This window comes from Megalops cyprinoides, chromosome 1 (assembly GCF_013368585.1).
Source record: "Megalops cyprinoides isolate fMegCyp1 chromosome 1, fMegCyp1.pri, whole genome shotgun sequence".
Classification (NCBI taxonomy): Eukaryota; Metazoa; Chordata; class Actinopteri; order Elopiformes; family Megalopidae; genus Megalops; species Megalops cyprinoides.
Window position 1 is genome coordinate 14,596,692 of NC_050583.1, and position 16,847 is coordinate 14,613,538.

General features: G+C 39.8%; 1 protein-coding gene across 1 annotated transcript; it reads right to left on the bottom strand.

Moving 5' to 3' along the window:
* Positions 1–6,109: 6,109 nt before the first annotated feature.
* LOC118774710 (GTPase IMAP family member 4-like) lies at positions 6,110–7,529 on the bottom strand. The gene is made up of 3 exons (XM_036524193.1): positions 7,511–7,529; positions 6,417–7,298; positions 6,110–6,129 (listed from the first exon to the last, which is right to left on the bottom strand). The coding sequence occupies exons 1-3, from the start codon at positions 7,527–7,529 to the stop codon at positions 6,110–6,112; spliced, it is 921 nt and encodes a 306-aa protein (XP_036380086.1).
* Positions 7,530–16,847: the final 9,318 nt, after the last annotated feature.

Consider the following 16,847-nt stretch of genomic DNA (forward strand, 5'->3'; position numbering starts at 1 on the left):
ACCGCCTTTGAAAATAAAGGACGCAGGAAGTATTCTGGGCTACTCGCCGCACGCTTTTTTCGATATCAAATTCTCTACTACTGAACAGTGTTCTGTTTGAGTATGTCGTAAATTTTCATATGTAACGTAAGCTTGTTACTTATTTCTCTGATCGTTAATGAACAAGCTAACGTTAGCTAGCCAGCTGTTTTGTCACTGACATCTTGCTGAGGTAAAGTTAGTATCAGTTAGCTAGCTAGTCGTATCGGTGTTAGAATTATGTGCTTATGTAGCCTGAACATTCAAAGTATCACAGCTCAGTAGGCTAAGCTATGCTGACAACCAGGGACCAATTTCTTTGTCAACTGTTGCGTTAGCTTGCTGGGCACTAACGTTAATGTGGATACCTAAATGTTTAGACCTAATAGTTGCCTGTAAACTGACAAAACAGTAGGAGGACTAACCCATAGTCATAGACACAGCTATTTATTTGTACACAACAAAATCTGAAACTGATGAAGCTGTGGTGTTAAGACAGGTCAGCTACCCGGACAGTAAACAGTTGCGTAGATTTGTAAAAAATCTTTTGTACAATAAAATTGAACCTTCTTGTTTCAAGCCATCCTGATATTGTTTTGTTCTTCAATCAAGATATATGCTTCTTTAAGGACTGGGATTATGTATATAGACATAAAATTCACAGCAAGTTGCCCCCCCCCCCCCAATATCAAACTCTCTCCTACGCCCTTGTGCACCAGTATAATTCTCATTACCAATATGTTTTATCATGAAGGGAAAAGACTAATTAAAAGGTCTATTTTACGGAACTTTTCACATTTAGACAAACAGGTGCATTCGATTGATGATTCTGAACGTACTGTTTACATAAAAGCGATCGGATAGTTTGTGCGCGTTTACATGTCACAAGCGTACAATCGGAAGATCGCAAGATCCCGCATCCAGCATTCCCGCGTAGCCGTCTTCAAATATGGACGTGCCGCGTAGGCTACTATAGCCAAACTTTTCTCAGTTCTAATAAAGCAGCAATTCGAAAGAAACCTCCTCTTCGTACAGATATTGAACGAGAGATTGCGAGCATGCGAGATGTTTCGTGCCGGGATACCGTCCTGTACAAAGCAATACCTTTGCTGCCCATTCCGTCCGCCAAAACAAGACTGATCTGGATGAATGTCCGAAGCAACGACTGGTGGGACAAAGTTGTCCTACATGCATTTACCGATCTGGAATAGAGAGACAACTTCTGGATGACACGACAGTCAGTCATGAAGTTATGCTCAATGACGGAGGGGTACATGGCACCAGAGGAGGTTACAGTTAGAGTTCCCATTCCTATCACAATGCGAGTCGCAATTGTGCTATACAAACTGGGTAGCTGTGCAGAATATGTTCACGTGTACATCACACGTAGGCTACAGGAAAAAAGGCTAGTTTGGTGGCTGAGGGAGCCATTGAAAAGTGGTACCGCGGTGACGGCTGCACGAAATAAGGAGGAGCAGGCAAGCCTCCTCCGTCTCTGATGCGGTCTCATTATTTTTATAAAACATGCACCGCGGCTCCACATTGCCATATTGTCATAAATAAGCAAGCCCATTTCATTACCTTCCAATCTGGTTTGTTAAGTCAACTACTTCTACTTCCGAGCGCAATGTTATTACTAATGTGGATAAGACCGAAAATGAGGATTGCCACCCGGACACACAGATCGGATCCGATCACTTGCAATATATAATGCGGACAGTCAATCAGGAAGATAGGATTCTGATCGGATATGCAAAAAATCGGATATGGACCGACAGTGTGAACATAACATAAGGTTCTGAACGGTTAGCCTATTTTTAGAATGTTCACTTAGCATTGTTGTGGCTAACATTTTGGCACCCCCATGTTAAGTCCATGGGCATTTCATTGCAGTTTCTTCAGAATTGTAAATGTTAATTCAAAAACGGTACATTACACGAAAACACGAGTTAGAAAAGGCACGAGCCACCCTAAATACATTGTGAGTGAGAAAAGAGTAGCTTAACAATTTAATGTATAATATGCGTACTGTAGAATTGTTGGAGTAATCGCAGTTTTGAACATGTGAAATTTCACTTGTTTTGTCATTGTATCAACTCGTTAGCTTTAATACTATACCTACTAGCCTACTATCTAGCTGAATAGCTAATCCAGTGCAGCCAAACTATGTAAAATAGCTAGCCAGCGATCAATATTAGCTTACATAATGAAAAAGAGAACTTACTTTAATATGCTTCTTCAGGTTACAGGGTTGACTCTTTTGAAGAGACTCTGTTGAAGACTCTGTTGCTGGCAAACACAGCTTGCACTGTAGGCCCTACTGTTATGTTGCGATCTTTGTCAAATTTCAAAGTAAAATGGTCCCAGTATTTAGTAAAATGGTCCCAGTATTTATTTAAAGTTTAGAAACGCGTTGCGCTGGTTGCCTTCTGTCTCACTCTCCATTCTACTGTCTTGTGAGTCAGGCCAGCTGCGCGCTTTTTTCTTTTTCGTGAGGGGCATATGGGAGATACACCCCGGATTTGCCTATCATTGAATAGATTTTCCAACTGAATAAACATTAAATGGAAAAAAAAAAAAATTAAATGGGGAAAATACAATGTAATCACTTCAGGAATCTAAATACTCTTAAACTGTAACTGTATTTTTATTACCATCAATTTAAATGGTAACTGTAACGGAATACAGTTACTCGTATTTTGTATACACGTAATGTATTCCGTTACACCCCAACCCTGGATAAGAGGGAGCCATTCCCTGCACTGCTTGATAAGCTAACACCAATGTTTAAAAGTGGATACGAACCATCACCAGTAGCCAGTGAAGGGAGCACAGAAAGGATGAGAGAGATTTGTTATAAAGAGTTTTATAGGAGTTTTTCTACAGAGGCAGAAAAAAAATCTGTACAATTGCAATATGTTTCCTACAGCTTTGCTGTATGGACCCCTAATTGTCAATAATATACTCTGTTTACAATGTAAACAATATGGTGAAACGCAATGGAAGTGAGTTTCTCAGAAGGTCAGATTGAGGGTTTTCAGTTGTTTCAGTTTCAGAGTTTTGACATGTATTTTTCATTAACTTCAAAGATATGTTAAAATTTGCAGTTCAGAATTTAACATTTAACACATTTCAGCATTTTACATATCTGGGCAACATATTGTGACACCACAGAAGGAAGGCCACTGGGAGAGGCTGGTGTGTGTGATGACATGCAGCCAAACAAAACAAATACAGTCCCCACAGTGACCACACTGGGTGTTTATTGATAGCACAATAAATAAATAAATAAATACAAGAAAAAAAATACTCTTCACAAAAACCTAGCAGTTCTCCAGACTTCCCTACACTCCACACAGGTGTTTGAAATGAATTTTTATACCTGCTGAGTCCAGGCCTATTGGGTCCAGCAGTGGCCAAGTCCAGTGCTGTTGCTCTTGGCGAGAAAGGGACAGAGCCAGTGGTGCCTGAAGTACCTCCCCTCTACAACTACACCCTTGGTTGCATCACACTATGTACGAGGGTCTACCTGTGTTGAAATGTTCGCACAATATATTAACTTCATCTGATGCATTCTCCATAAAACTCCATGAAAAATAAAAGCTCGATATAACAAGTGTTTGCATTAAATAAAATCAAGGGAAACTACAGTAAATGCTCGTGTATTTGATATTTGATACTTCCTCCATTGATTGCTTATTACCAGACTCTTGTGGCAAGGCTTTGTATTTGTTTGTTAAATACTAGTGTGAACTGATTATAAAATAAACAATATAAACAATATACCATGCAATAATTGCAACAGGAAGTCATTGGTTTACACCTGTTTATTTTGTTTTTTAACACATCAAGATGGAAAGCAAAGCAAGGAGTATCTATATCCTGCCAATGGAACCCCACAGAATAGGCATACTTAAAGATTAGTTTAGAATATCTCTAAATTATTCCCTTACAACTCTTTGGTACTCTTCAAAACTAAAAGGTTATGTCATGATTGCCACAACCCCTGTCCCAATTAATGCACCGACTCCTGCTCCTATTCCTGCTCCTACCACTGCCCCATTGCTGCTCTGATTCCTGCCCATATTGTTTTGCATTGTCCCATCTTCATAACTGCTCCCACACCTGCCTTTACTGCTTCAATAAATCCAGACCTCACTGCTGCTCTTATTCTTGCCACTATTGCTGAGCTCATTCCTGGCTCCATCAATGATCTGTTCCTCATGAACATGGCCATTTCTGCTGCTCTCGCTGATCCTGCTGCTGTTGCATCTACTGTCCTTATTATTGAGCTTTCTAGAGCTTTCAAGCCTTCTCTTGGTTCAGCCCCTGTCAATGTTAGTATTGTTGTCTGTATCTCTTATACAATTACTGCCCCTATCAGTGGTGCAATTACCACAGCAGTTGGTCTGATGTGGTTTACAGCTTTGCTGTGTTGTATCCCCTGATTGGCATAACATTCAACTCTTTCTCCAAGAGCCTGTCTTTGTTGTTGACAATATTTCCACATTACTTAATCAGCTCATAAAGAGTTGTATCCCTCTGAACAAATTGATCAATACTCACATTTATCAGTTTATCCCCATGCATGAAAAGAACTTTTTCACCAAAGATCTCCTCCAGTTTTGCAACTGCAACTTAATCTTGCTGAGAGAATCTGCCCAGCTGTATAACCAGAAGAAAGGCGTGGGGCCCAGGATCGCACAGAGTCAGAGCTTTCTTCATTTGCCTTACTTGACACTCTACATATTACAGTTAATTACCTAGCTAGTTAGAGTAAGAACAAAAAAACAAATTAAATCAATCAAATAAATTAAGAGATTAACCTCCTCACCAGAGAGACTGCAGTCAAGGCAATTTTGTGACCATCGCTAAAGTGACTCTTACTAGTGACAGGAAGTTCACACTAAAACAATGTTTTACAAAACTTTGGGAAGGCTCCTGTAAGGCTCTAGTTGTGTGGCTGGCCTTGGTGTGCGCCAGGCACTAATGGCACAGTTCAGTGCTGAATGTTACAATATAAGACCACAGTTTCAATGCTAAAATATTGTATAACAATCAGGTATATGACTTAAGATAAAATTACATACATACTCCAACACATTTATTTACTGCTTTCAATGCATAGGAGAGTTGGTCATGTCACTGCGTCAACTCAATGGCCAAAACCTTGCAAATCATGTATGAATCATAAATTCAGGAAGATGTATGTTTATTATCAATGGATCACACCACCCTGCTGTTCTACCCTGTTGACTGTGCTAAAGCAAAACTACAAAAGCCAAATACCACAGTTTAAAAAGAAAACATCCACATCTTCTTGGTGTAACCAGCCAATGTTCAGCTGATAATAATGCAATAAAATTACATTAACTCGAATAAGGATGAGACATACATTTATTCAACAAATGAAAAAATTAAAACAGAAGGGCAAACAAATGAATGAGAGCTTCATTAGTGTTACATAGATCATTTCATCACATAGATCACTTATAAGGAGACTACTATTTACTATAAATGATAAACCACTCACAGTGCAGTACGCAAACAAAAGTAAGCCTAGTGGGCTCAGTACATGACACAATTTAAATCAAACAAATACTTTAGTGAAAATTTATCAGAGCGGCTTTGAAGAAGGATTCAAACCTTTAATGCCCATAGTATTTATTCATACCCCTCTTTAAACAGGAAAATGGTAGACAATAATTATCAAAGTTTTTTTTTCTAATTTTAAGAAGAAACCAAAATGTAAAATATTGTATCATGCTCAAGTGTATTGTTGTCATATTGAGAAACTACAACATTATTTTCATGGACTTAAAGATAATGGCAAACCCTATTCAATATAAATGTAATGATCTTTTAAGTGGCCATAACCATTCACAGGGGTTACATTCTTTAGGTTCATTCAAATTTAATATTCTGCAAATGCTACAATGTACTGATAACAGACTTATGTGCAGGGGGCTATGCGTCTGACACTGAGGAAGAAACAATATAATAATGTGATAAAGAAGTGACTTATATGTGTATTTATATAATAATATAGTAAACGCATGTAATATGTAAAATAAAGCTAAGAGCACAGGTGTTAGCACAGTGCTCTGTGACCTGGAAACAGAGAGGAAAGCCAGGAACAGAGAATGCTGCCTGGAAGGAATATTCAAAACTGCAGATGGCAAATTTGCAATTAGTGAGGCTCTGCTGTGATTCCTTCTTTAGTGAACATAAATATTTCCTTGTTCACTGCACTCTACATTGAGGAGCTGTTTCTTTAATTTTCTTTGCAGCTGCAGCTACCACTGCTCCCAGTGTTCCCACTGCTGCTCCAGCTCCAGCACCTATTGCTACCATCTCTGCCGCTCCAAAAGCTAAGACTGCAGGAGTAGCAGCCCCACCTGTTACTGCCCCAACTACTGCAGCCACAGCTGCTATTCCGAGTGAGATCTTAAGAGCTCTGATGAACTCATTGTGTTCATATGCTTCCTTTCTAGCCATTCTCCTCTCCTCTGTCATGAGCTTGTTTATTTCTTCCTGCAGTTCCTCTCCTGCATGCTCCCTTTTCAGTTCCTCAATCTTCATTTCTATCTCTTCTCTCTTCTTTTCCAGAATTTCATTTATCTTCCTCGTGGTGGCTTTCCCTGCCTCCTCCAATGTCTTGTTGGTGTAGTAGGCTCCCCCGTTCCTCTCAACAATGGTGTTAATCTTCGACAGGAGCTCTTTAACCTGAGTGTCATCTCTAAAATCTTTTTTGTTGTCAAAGGCATGATATCTATTCCCAAAATTTTGAATCACCGCTTTAAGATTCTTAGATGCCTTATTATCTCCACTTAAAAATTCTTCTACAGTTTTTTCCATTCCATCTCTTCTTTTCAATTCATCTGCCCGAGTGAAAAGTACCATTGTGTAGGGGGATGCTTTATCTCCAAAGATTTTTTTTATGAGATCCACAGTTTTTTCCTCCTCTTTTGTGTATCTCCCCAGCTGCATTACAACCAGAAACACATGGGGTCCAGGGGCCATCATGGAGATGCTTCTCACAATCTCCATCTTGATTTGTTTTTCAGGAACCTCTGTATCAAACAACCCTGGTGTGTCAATGACAGTAATCCATCTGTCATCAATGTATCCTCTTTCTCTTCTACACTCCTGTGTTACTGTGGAGGGGCTGAGATCAACATTAAACACCTCCTCACCAAGGATTGTATTTCCAGATGAGCTTTTTCCAGCCCCTGTTTTTCCAACCAGTACAATCCTCAGTTTATCATCATCTTCTTCTTCTACCAAAGAATAATCACACAGCAGTTATTGGTAAAGCAGGCAAATTTAGGAATAATTAACTAAATGTAATCCCAGTAAGTCAGTTTTGCATTCATATTTATCCAATTGAATGCCTAAAAATGCAGTATTATTCTTGAACCTCTCAACTGAATATACTACCAGTGCACTTGGCATATTATACAAGTTGGCACACAGGCATTCTGCACTGTACGTGTAGCATTGATTACCATTGATAATGATGACAATATCCGATAGACTAGAAATTCACTAGCAGCTTGAAAGAATGAAATGAAGTTCTAAATGATGATTTCAATCTACACATTGAATGATTCCAGTGTACACTTGCTAATAGCAGTTAGCAAATAGCAATAGCTGTAGTCATCGGATTTATTCCAGCCATGTCATCACCCTGACAATGACTGGGAGTCCAGCAAGAAGTATTCCAAATTTATAAAAAATAAAAAAATTGATATTGTGTGTTAGTGTTTTTGGTCTAACATCCCCATGCCTCTCACTTAAGCCTTGCCAAAAAATAGTTGCTGAGACAAGACAGGCAAATCTAGTTTTGCAACTAGTTTAGTCGTTTAGTCAGTTACTCTGGAAAAGGCTTTTTTGATTTTTTATTGTCATTGCAATTTATGTTGTTCACAAAATCAAAGCAAAATCAAGCATCATTGAACAACTCTGCTCCTGTGGGGCCAGCAACACTCTTGCTAAACCTTGTAAGACAGTACAAAATGTATTCTTTCTCAACATTTTTATTACTTCTATTTTTTATTACTGCATCTGTACTGCACATTCACAGGGACTATGTGTTTTGCAGATAAATAAGGGAAACTGTTTAAATTGCATTTGTATGTTCCACAACCATCATGTGCCACTATTACTAGAACACAATGTCATAATTGTAATTGAACGTTAATATATAGGAAGTACTTTCATAGTACATTAACTGCTTTAGAGTATTTAAAGTTTACTTTCCTCAATACATCAAGCTAGAAAATCAACTAATTGAACAACATCCACAACAATGCTGTACATTTGTTGAAAAAAGACCACCACCACTGAACAGGGCAGAAGCACTACTGTGGCCATGAAGACACACGACACAAAGAACAAAGCTATAAATTACTTTAAAGCTATAATATTACTATAGAGTGAATCTCGCTCAGTTCATTCAGTACATCTTGTTCAGCTCATTGAATGTGTTTCCTCCTCTGCCCACACGGTAACTCTCTCCATATACTGCACAGTTCAATAAAAAGCCCTTAAAATGGCTTTATTATAGAAAAATATTGTACTTAAGACTGCAACATACAACAAAAACAAGTCTACGCTGCCATTTTAAGTCAATTACTAATGAAGTTGGTCGCTAAGCTTATGGTTATTATAAAATTATTAGCCTACCTTACTTTTTTTAGCGGCATAGTGTTATTATTAAGATATATGCTATAACTACATCTAGAATTTGAACGTTAGTCATTTCATGAGGTCATATTAACCTATTAAAATGGGAACAGTGTCAAACGAGATTATAGCACTATTTAATTGGGCTATTTATCTTGTTTTTTTCACGTAGTCAGTGTGTGCATTATATGGTCGTCAGCCGAGAGCCAGAGAGTGAATCTTCCTGGTCAGTTTCTGAGAGAACTGAAGCAGTGTTATTCAAACCGTGGGGGAGGTGCATATGGGTCGTGTGTAAAGTATAATACAGACAACTTTACATTTTTGAATTTTAATACATTAAGTAATGTCAAAGACATTAAATATCAAAAAATTATTTATGGCATTTTTCAATTTCAGCACGTCCTGCAAGAATGGGGGTTTTACTGCAGGAATCTTCTTACTGAAATGAATGAGACCGCAGAAGTGGTCTGATAGTTCATTGCATGAGCGGTGTCTCAGCGTTGTAGATGATTGAGCGTTTGAGATCATACATAATATGTAACGGTTTATAGTGGCCTAATGTTCTAAAATTAATACATAGAAATGAACGCAAACTTTCTCATAATTCACGTTTATCATAACAACAACAAACACTGATTCTGATTATTGCATTAGCACTGTGTTCATGTTAAATAGTTTAGTAAATACACTGAATATTTGATCAAACCATATTCTCCATATTTATGTTAGACTAAAAATATTAACTTATGTCTTTCTCCAAGTGCAAATGCAAAAGGAGCTTTTTCATGTTCTCAGAGAAAACCTGTACTGCCTCTGCCAAAACAATTTGTGGGCTAAGAAAGTTCAAAATGAAACATGAATCTACATAAGTACGAATATGGTCTATATGAATACATACCTTCACACAGTAGTTGAAACCTGTCACTCATTTTAGTGGTGGTGTGGCAGGATTGCTGAAGGGCTTAGATGTCGATGTGTCTGTCTCTGGGTGAATGCCTCCACTGCTTTCTCTTTATATAAATGTCTCTGACACTTAAACACGCCCATGATAGACTCAATCACTTGCATCTACCAATAGCCAAAAAGTGGCTTTCCTTGTGCTTTGCATGCATGTATGATAAAATGTTGAAAGTTTCACATTTATATTTACTCATTTGGCAGATGTTCTTACAAAAGTTACTAAAAGTGCATTCAATATGGTTAGGTAATTAGCTGCAGATCCTAAAAGATTGGTGCTGTCCTTGAAATGTAGAATCATTGTGGGAAGCATTGTTACAATGGGATTAAGTGCTGTCAAAGGACATACAATCTTTAACTATTCTTCAGTGTGAATAATAAAGTAAACTATACTAGGTTATGACGACCACACGCTATCCATCATAACTTTCGCATTTCGCAAAGTTTGTACACACTGCAGAAATCAAGCCATTTCTGGGTGATTGTAACATGACTAGTTTTGGAAAAGTTTGGGTTATCTGAAGGTTGTCCATGAATTCAAGTTCATGCATGCATTAGAGTATTCTATCAATGGAGTGAACACCTAACAATTTAGGCCAACATACGTTTAAACACATGTGCAACATTACAGTTTAGGACTGAAACAAACAAGGCCAAGAAACAAACTGAAACAAACAAGACATTTAAATTCTGCTGGTGAATTTGAGTGAGGTTTTATGGAAGGCAACAGAGTAAAGAAGGGAATGGGCCTGCAGGGTAAGTAAAAAAATAAGTAAAAAAAAAGTGAATAATAAAAAAAGTGCATTCAATATGGTTAGGTTAGCTGCATTAGAGTAATCTATAAAGGGAGTGAACACCTGACAATCAGGCCAACACATGTTTAAGCATATATGCAACAATACAGGTTAGAATTCAAATATATAATACTGGGGAGACATGTTTAAATTCTGCTGGTGAATGTAGATGAGGTTTTACAGAAGGCAACAGTGTAAAAAAAGGAATGGGCCTGTAGGGTTAAGTGAAAGAATTAAGGAAACATTGGGTGGCTTTTTAAAAAGCTGTATTGTCTGTTTAGACTGGGTTATGACAAGCTTGGTATAGCAGGTATATATTTTGTTTGACACTATATTCAGATTTACCATACATTGGAACGTTAAGTGTGCCCTCTACTGGCTAAAATTTACACAGTACCTAAGCAGAAGCAGTATCTGAAACTATGCATTGTATTACATTACTGGCGTTCAGCAGACGCTCTTATCCAGAGCAACTTACATAGGTTACAATTTTTTACCTGTTACCCATGTATATAGCTGGCTATTTACTGAGGAAAGTCTGGGTTAAGTACCTTTCTCAACGGTACAACAGTAGTGCCGCAGCGGTGAATCACACATCACACCATCTCTTCTGTCCTCAGGCTGCCTGCATTACTAGCCAGCTTCATGATTCAGTTAATGATTCATACCAGAGTTTTTTTTTCATGCTGCCTGAAATCTTCCCAGTAGACCTTGATGTGGTCCCTCATCTGCAAGACATATAAGACAATTTCCAATATGAGGACTGTTTACCTTCCCAACTGATTCATAGCATGTCCAGAGGTCCCTGTATTGAATGACTGTTCAGGAGTTCAAATGGGGAAAATCCTGTTGAAGCCTGGAGAAGTTCCCTGTATGCAAACATTACATTAAATTACATGGAATTAGCAGACGCTCTTCTCCAGAGTGACTTTCAGCACAGTAGAACATAAGTGTATTCATTCAAGTTATATGAGCAACAGTGTCAGACCAGGCTAACAACACTCCCAAACCAGTGAGTGTGAACATAACACCATTTAAGCCCTATGTTGGATTTTGTTCTAATTTTAAAAGTAAACGAACCGGACCAAAAGCGCACTTGGAGAAAAAGCTTTATTCGGCGATGGAATCCGGCAGCATCTCTGCCTGCGAAGCTTTAACTCAGAGAACTGTTACCGTGATCGGCCTTTTATACCATGAAACAAATGGCAACAAACAATAGGTTTTACACTGTTGCAGCATCAACCTATGTTCCCAATGCAAAGCGGGATCCTTTGATGCTGACCGCGTCTTTGTGTGGTGATGGTTGCCAATTGCCCACTCCCGGTTATATGCTAGACTTGATGGCTGCTGCCTGCCTTAATCAATTGCTCTTGGCTCCAACTGTAGCGTGGCACCAAGGTATGGAGCTTCCTTTGTAACTATGATAATAAGGCCATCAGGTTAACAGTTCTCTGATTCTGAACCACGTCTGGTCAGAAGTTAGAAGCACTATAATCTTACACCTACCACAAGTAAACTTGTGTAACCTGACAAGGCAACAGAAGCCAAGTACACTACGATACATCAGTCACCAGAACACAGAATCCAAAATACTACACAGAAAATAAAATTTAAATCCTAGAGGTAGCAGGTGTTAGGGAGTTGGGATTGAGGTGGAACTGAGATTCAGTCTGAAGAGGTGGGTCTTCAGTCTGCAACAGAAGATGGCCAGCAGTTTTCCTGTCCTAACCTCCGTGGGGAGTTCATTCCACAACTGAGGGACCAGTACAGTCCTTCCCTTTGTCTGAGACAAACTTCCTCAGCATTGACTTGAGCATCTGGTTAAACCCGTCCACAAGGTTGTTTGTTTGAGGGTGGTATGTAATGGTTCAGATGCTAGAGATGCCCAGCTGTTGATAGAGCTGCTTCACAAGCTGAGAGGTGAAACTAGTTCCCTTCTCTGTCAGGATTTCTTCTGGGATCCCTACATGACAGCACAAGACCAGGGATTATCTTGACCTCGTTGTCTAGCTGGCTTTAGCAATCGCATTGGTAGGCTATATGGCTACATATCATTGCAAAATGTCATGGCAGCTGAGTGTCCGAAGTTTCTTTAAAAAGAACAATAATTGTAATGGCGTTGATAAGCCAGGCGAAAAAAGAGGGATTGATGCGGTGGAAGATGAAGGACAAGCAAGTAATACTGATAACATTTATCAGCCAGCGGTAGCTAATGTTACGGGGCAAGCAAGTGGCAGCAAGGAGGTCAAGAGCAGGAGTTAACGTGGCTGAGGAGGGAAGACTATGGTTGGGTATCATCTGGGTTTTTTTCCGATACTGGTGCTAAAGCGATACTTTTAAAACGGTACCGGTGCCTGAACCCTTTCGTGCGTAAGGTCACACCCGTGTGATTAGCCGTTTAGCGCATATGCTAAAACCAATGCGATTAGAGCACGAGATTGGAAGAATTCTAGCTAATTTTATCTTTGAGGAAACAGCGATTTAACATTAAAAATATAGCAAATGCGGCGGTGAAAACTATGAGAAGCTTAATGACGCTAATGAAAACATAACAACAATGTACGTAACATGCGCTACATAGCATAAAATAAGTTATGTGCGAAGGGGTTAAAAAAGCACAAAACGACGGTCGACGACATTAAAGAACGTTTTTTTATTGCGAAGGTAAATTTGAACTTGAAATTGAACAATATGTAACCATGAGGTGTGGGGCAAATGCAACCCAGTCAGCACACATACGTCTGCAAGACGTCTGGAAAACGTCGTACCATCTTAAATACATCGCATTCCACTCGGAAAGTCTTCTTTAGATCTTGCAAACGTCGGCACGACTTAGTTGTCAAGGCATGGTGGAGTTCTACATCTGGTAAAGGTCGTAATGTCTGAAATACATCGCGTTCCATGTGAAACGTCTTATTTAGGTCGTTTTAACGTCGTCTACTCGATCGTTTGTTTAAAGTCACAAAAGCCGTTTTCACATATGAACACCGGACAAGCTCGGGAGAATCAAGTCGGATTGCCCTTTCACACATGTAGTACACAACAGGAGATTGCCCGTGACAGAGCCGTTCTCACCTACAGGAAATACTCCAGTTTGGTTTAGGTGAAGGGCGGCGCCTGGGTAGAGCGTGCAGGAGGCATGGCATGACAAAAAGTACGCTGCAGAAATCACAGTGGCTGTATTGAAAACCGCCTACTGCATACTGTGTACTGCGTATTACACAAGTATATACTGTATACTGCATGCTATTTTTCAGTGTAGTACCCAGTATTGTTCGCTATGGAATGTTAGGTCACCAGTTCACCTATCTCACTATACCTATCACTATTACTTAGCTACAGCTTAGCTAGCTACTAACCAGATAATAAACTACTAACCAACGTTATTGATCATCGTAAGAGACAAGTTTTGGCAGTATAACTATAGCTATCTCTTTAACGATCATTGGACTGAAAATAGCATGTATTTGGGTGTGTCCGCAATGTCAACGAAAGAGTGGAAAGCAATACAGGCACGCAGAAAAGGGTACGGAGCAGATGTTCGTATTCTCCCGGTTTCGCGCCAGTCGCATGATAGAAAGAAACGTCATCAACACACCCACTCGCTCGCCGTGGATTCTCCGGAACATGACCTGTTCTGTTCACACATGGACTCAATCCGACATTAGACGGACTTTGTACTTGGGAGCTGGCAGAATGAAGTCCGTCTCATGTCCGATCCGACTAATTCGGACATTTGTGTTCTCACATACAGCTCCTCCGGCTAAGGGCTGGATATGTTCCGGCGTCCAGTGCATGTGTGAAAGGGGCTAAAGGTACTGTGTGCCAGCATGTTTATCTGTATATTAACAAATGCCATCACTGACATAGATTGCCACACATTGTCCTGCTAACAGTAACCCTTTAAGACACTGTAAACTGTATCTTCCACTACTTAATGCTGGCTCTCTCTATTTTACAAACTATGAATTTTCCATGTTTTCCACGCTGCCCATCATATACAAGCCTTCTCATTCATAGCAGTAAACACCATCATTGACAGCGTCTTTTCCACGGCAGCACCTTGATCAACCTTATTACACTTTTACAGACCTATTGAAAACAAAACTTTTATAATTGACTAACTGTTGTGAGACAGTCTTGCTAGTCATTTTACCCACACCAGATGAAATAAGAGATTATCCCTATCTTAAGGACCTTCTTCATCCATACATTCCACAAAGAGCCCTTTGTTCCCAAAATGCCGGGCTTCTCATCGCTCCAAGAGTGGGCAAAACTACTATAGGCGGTAGAGCCTTTTCCTATCGAGCCCCTCTCCTGTGGAACAGCTTTCCCACCAAGATTCGGGGAGCAGATTCTCTCTCCACCTTTAAGTCTAGGCTCAAAATATATCTATACAGTAAATCCTTCAGCTGAGGGACATGGCCTGGTGCTGGCATGGATCATAGAGTCTCTGGTGGGCTAAGTGGTCATTGCTGTCATGGCATGAGCTCTGTGCCGTGATCTGGTGTTGACTGCCTTAGGGTCGCCCTCATGATGATGCCGGTTCCTTGCCTCCCATCCCCTAGGTATGCTGCCATAATGTTAGTCTGCTGGGATTCTTTCCTTGTTGCACACTGGCATCTTTTTCCCTGCCCCTCCTCTCCTGTGTTACATATCTAGATACATATGTAGTTGAGCTGCTTTATTTCCCTGATGCACACCCCAGTCTCTGATGAAATGAAGCCAAATGGTTAATTTGCCATAGCACTGTGGGATCTCATTAGTTTCGACACATAACAATATCTGTTTCAAGCCCCACCCGCAGGGCTCAGCTTGTGTTCATACCGAGTACGTTGCTGGCAGAGCTACTCTGGTCCCCTGCATTTTATTGTTTCAAGAAAACTGAAGCGCGTGCCACATACTGTGCTACATATGCTTCTAATTCCTCCAGATATACTGCAAGTCCTGCTTCTTTTCAACTTTTTCCTTTAATAACTTATTTGTTTTTTCCACAGCCATCATGTAAGTATAATGTGTCCATCTAGCCGCGCATGCATCTCTTCCCATTTGGGCTAACAAAATGGCAGCCAAATTAACTGGTAAACTCCATGATAATATATTTGTGACTATTAGATAGGGTTGTTATCTGGGTAAGTCTTGCCTATAACAGCCCCTCTCTGCTTTTTGTCTCTGAATGGAATCCATGTATGAGTTATTGAAGGACAACACAAGCTGTTTCTCTGTATTATCATTTATACATTTATATTGGTTTAGGCTCATTTGAACATTTCCCTAATTCTCTGCCTACTTTATATCGATTTTGAAATGAGCGATTGTTTTTTACTTAATTTTGTTTTATGTGTCAGATATGGAGAATGGACACAAGAGCCATTCTACATCTGTGCTGCTTTTCACTTCCGCGTTGAGGGTGATGTGGTTTATCCAATTATATAATACTGGTCAAACATTTCCTTGATCATGTCTTAAAGTCTTAACCTGTTAGATATCTACATGGAATTCCTTTAAAACCTTGAATGAATTCTGATCCTTATCTATTTATTTATATATATTTATATTTATTCATTTGGCAGATGCTTTCATCCAAAGCAACTTACAAGTCGCTGGGAAAACAAAATGATCTGCTTAGCATGAAATGTCATGTACTGACTGTAAATCATGTGACTGAAAAAAGCATAACTGACATGTGATTTGGTGCAAAGTATGCTTTTGTCTTTTACTCAGGTCCATCTTCTTATTCATGTTTCAAAGAATGTATTTCACCACTAACAGACAGAAGACATAATAGGGAAGTGCCAATACAAAGGTAAGAGATGGTCAGGCATCCTGAGCTTGCGGAACTGAGTGATCTGTAAAATATCATGAATGATTGCACATGTCAGGTGGCTGTTCCCCTCGCTTCCATGAAGACCAACATCAACCTTTTAAAACAGATACAAGTTGCTACCAGTAGCCACTGGAGGGTGTTCAGGAGGGCTGAGATATGGGAGTACTTGGGGAGATCATGGACCAGCTAAGCTGCTGCATTTCCCTTATTTTTTCCAAGTCTGATTTTGTATTTACTGCAAGCGTTACAACTGAAGTGCGGGAGGACAGGAACTTCCTATAGCCACACCTTCTGACCCCAAACCAATCTGAACTAGCAAATGATGTACATAAACCCCCTACTAACCTGTCCTTCCTGAGGCATCAGCTGTCTCCTCTTTTGCTCCTCTCTTCCTACCTGCAGGTCTCCATTGCAGGCAGTATTCCAGTGTCTTCTGCATGGATATGACCCGCTCCCTTGTTGGATCCAGGGTTCCGCTATCCTCATATTTCAGCCAGGAACAGCTACATCTTATCCAAAAGGTCTGGGGTGGGGGTGCTCTAAGCACTATCCTATGGCAGTGC

Bases quoted from the DNA above. Each gene is read 5' to 3' on its own strand.
- LOC118774710 (XM_036524193.1), bottom strand. The intron at 6,130-6,416 runs GTGGGGCTGCTA...CTCTGTTTCCAG, and splicing joins AGTAGTTGGGGCAGTAACAG to GTCACAGAGCACTGTGCTAA.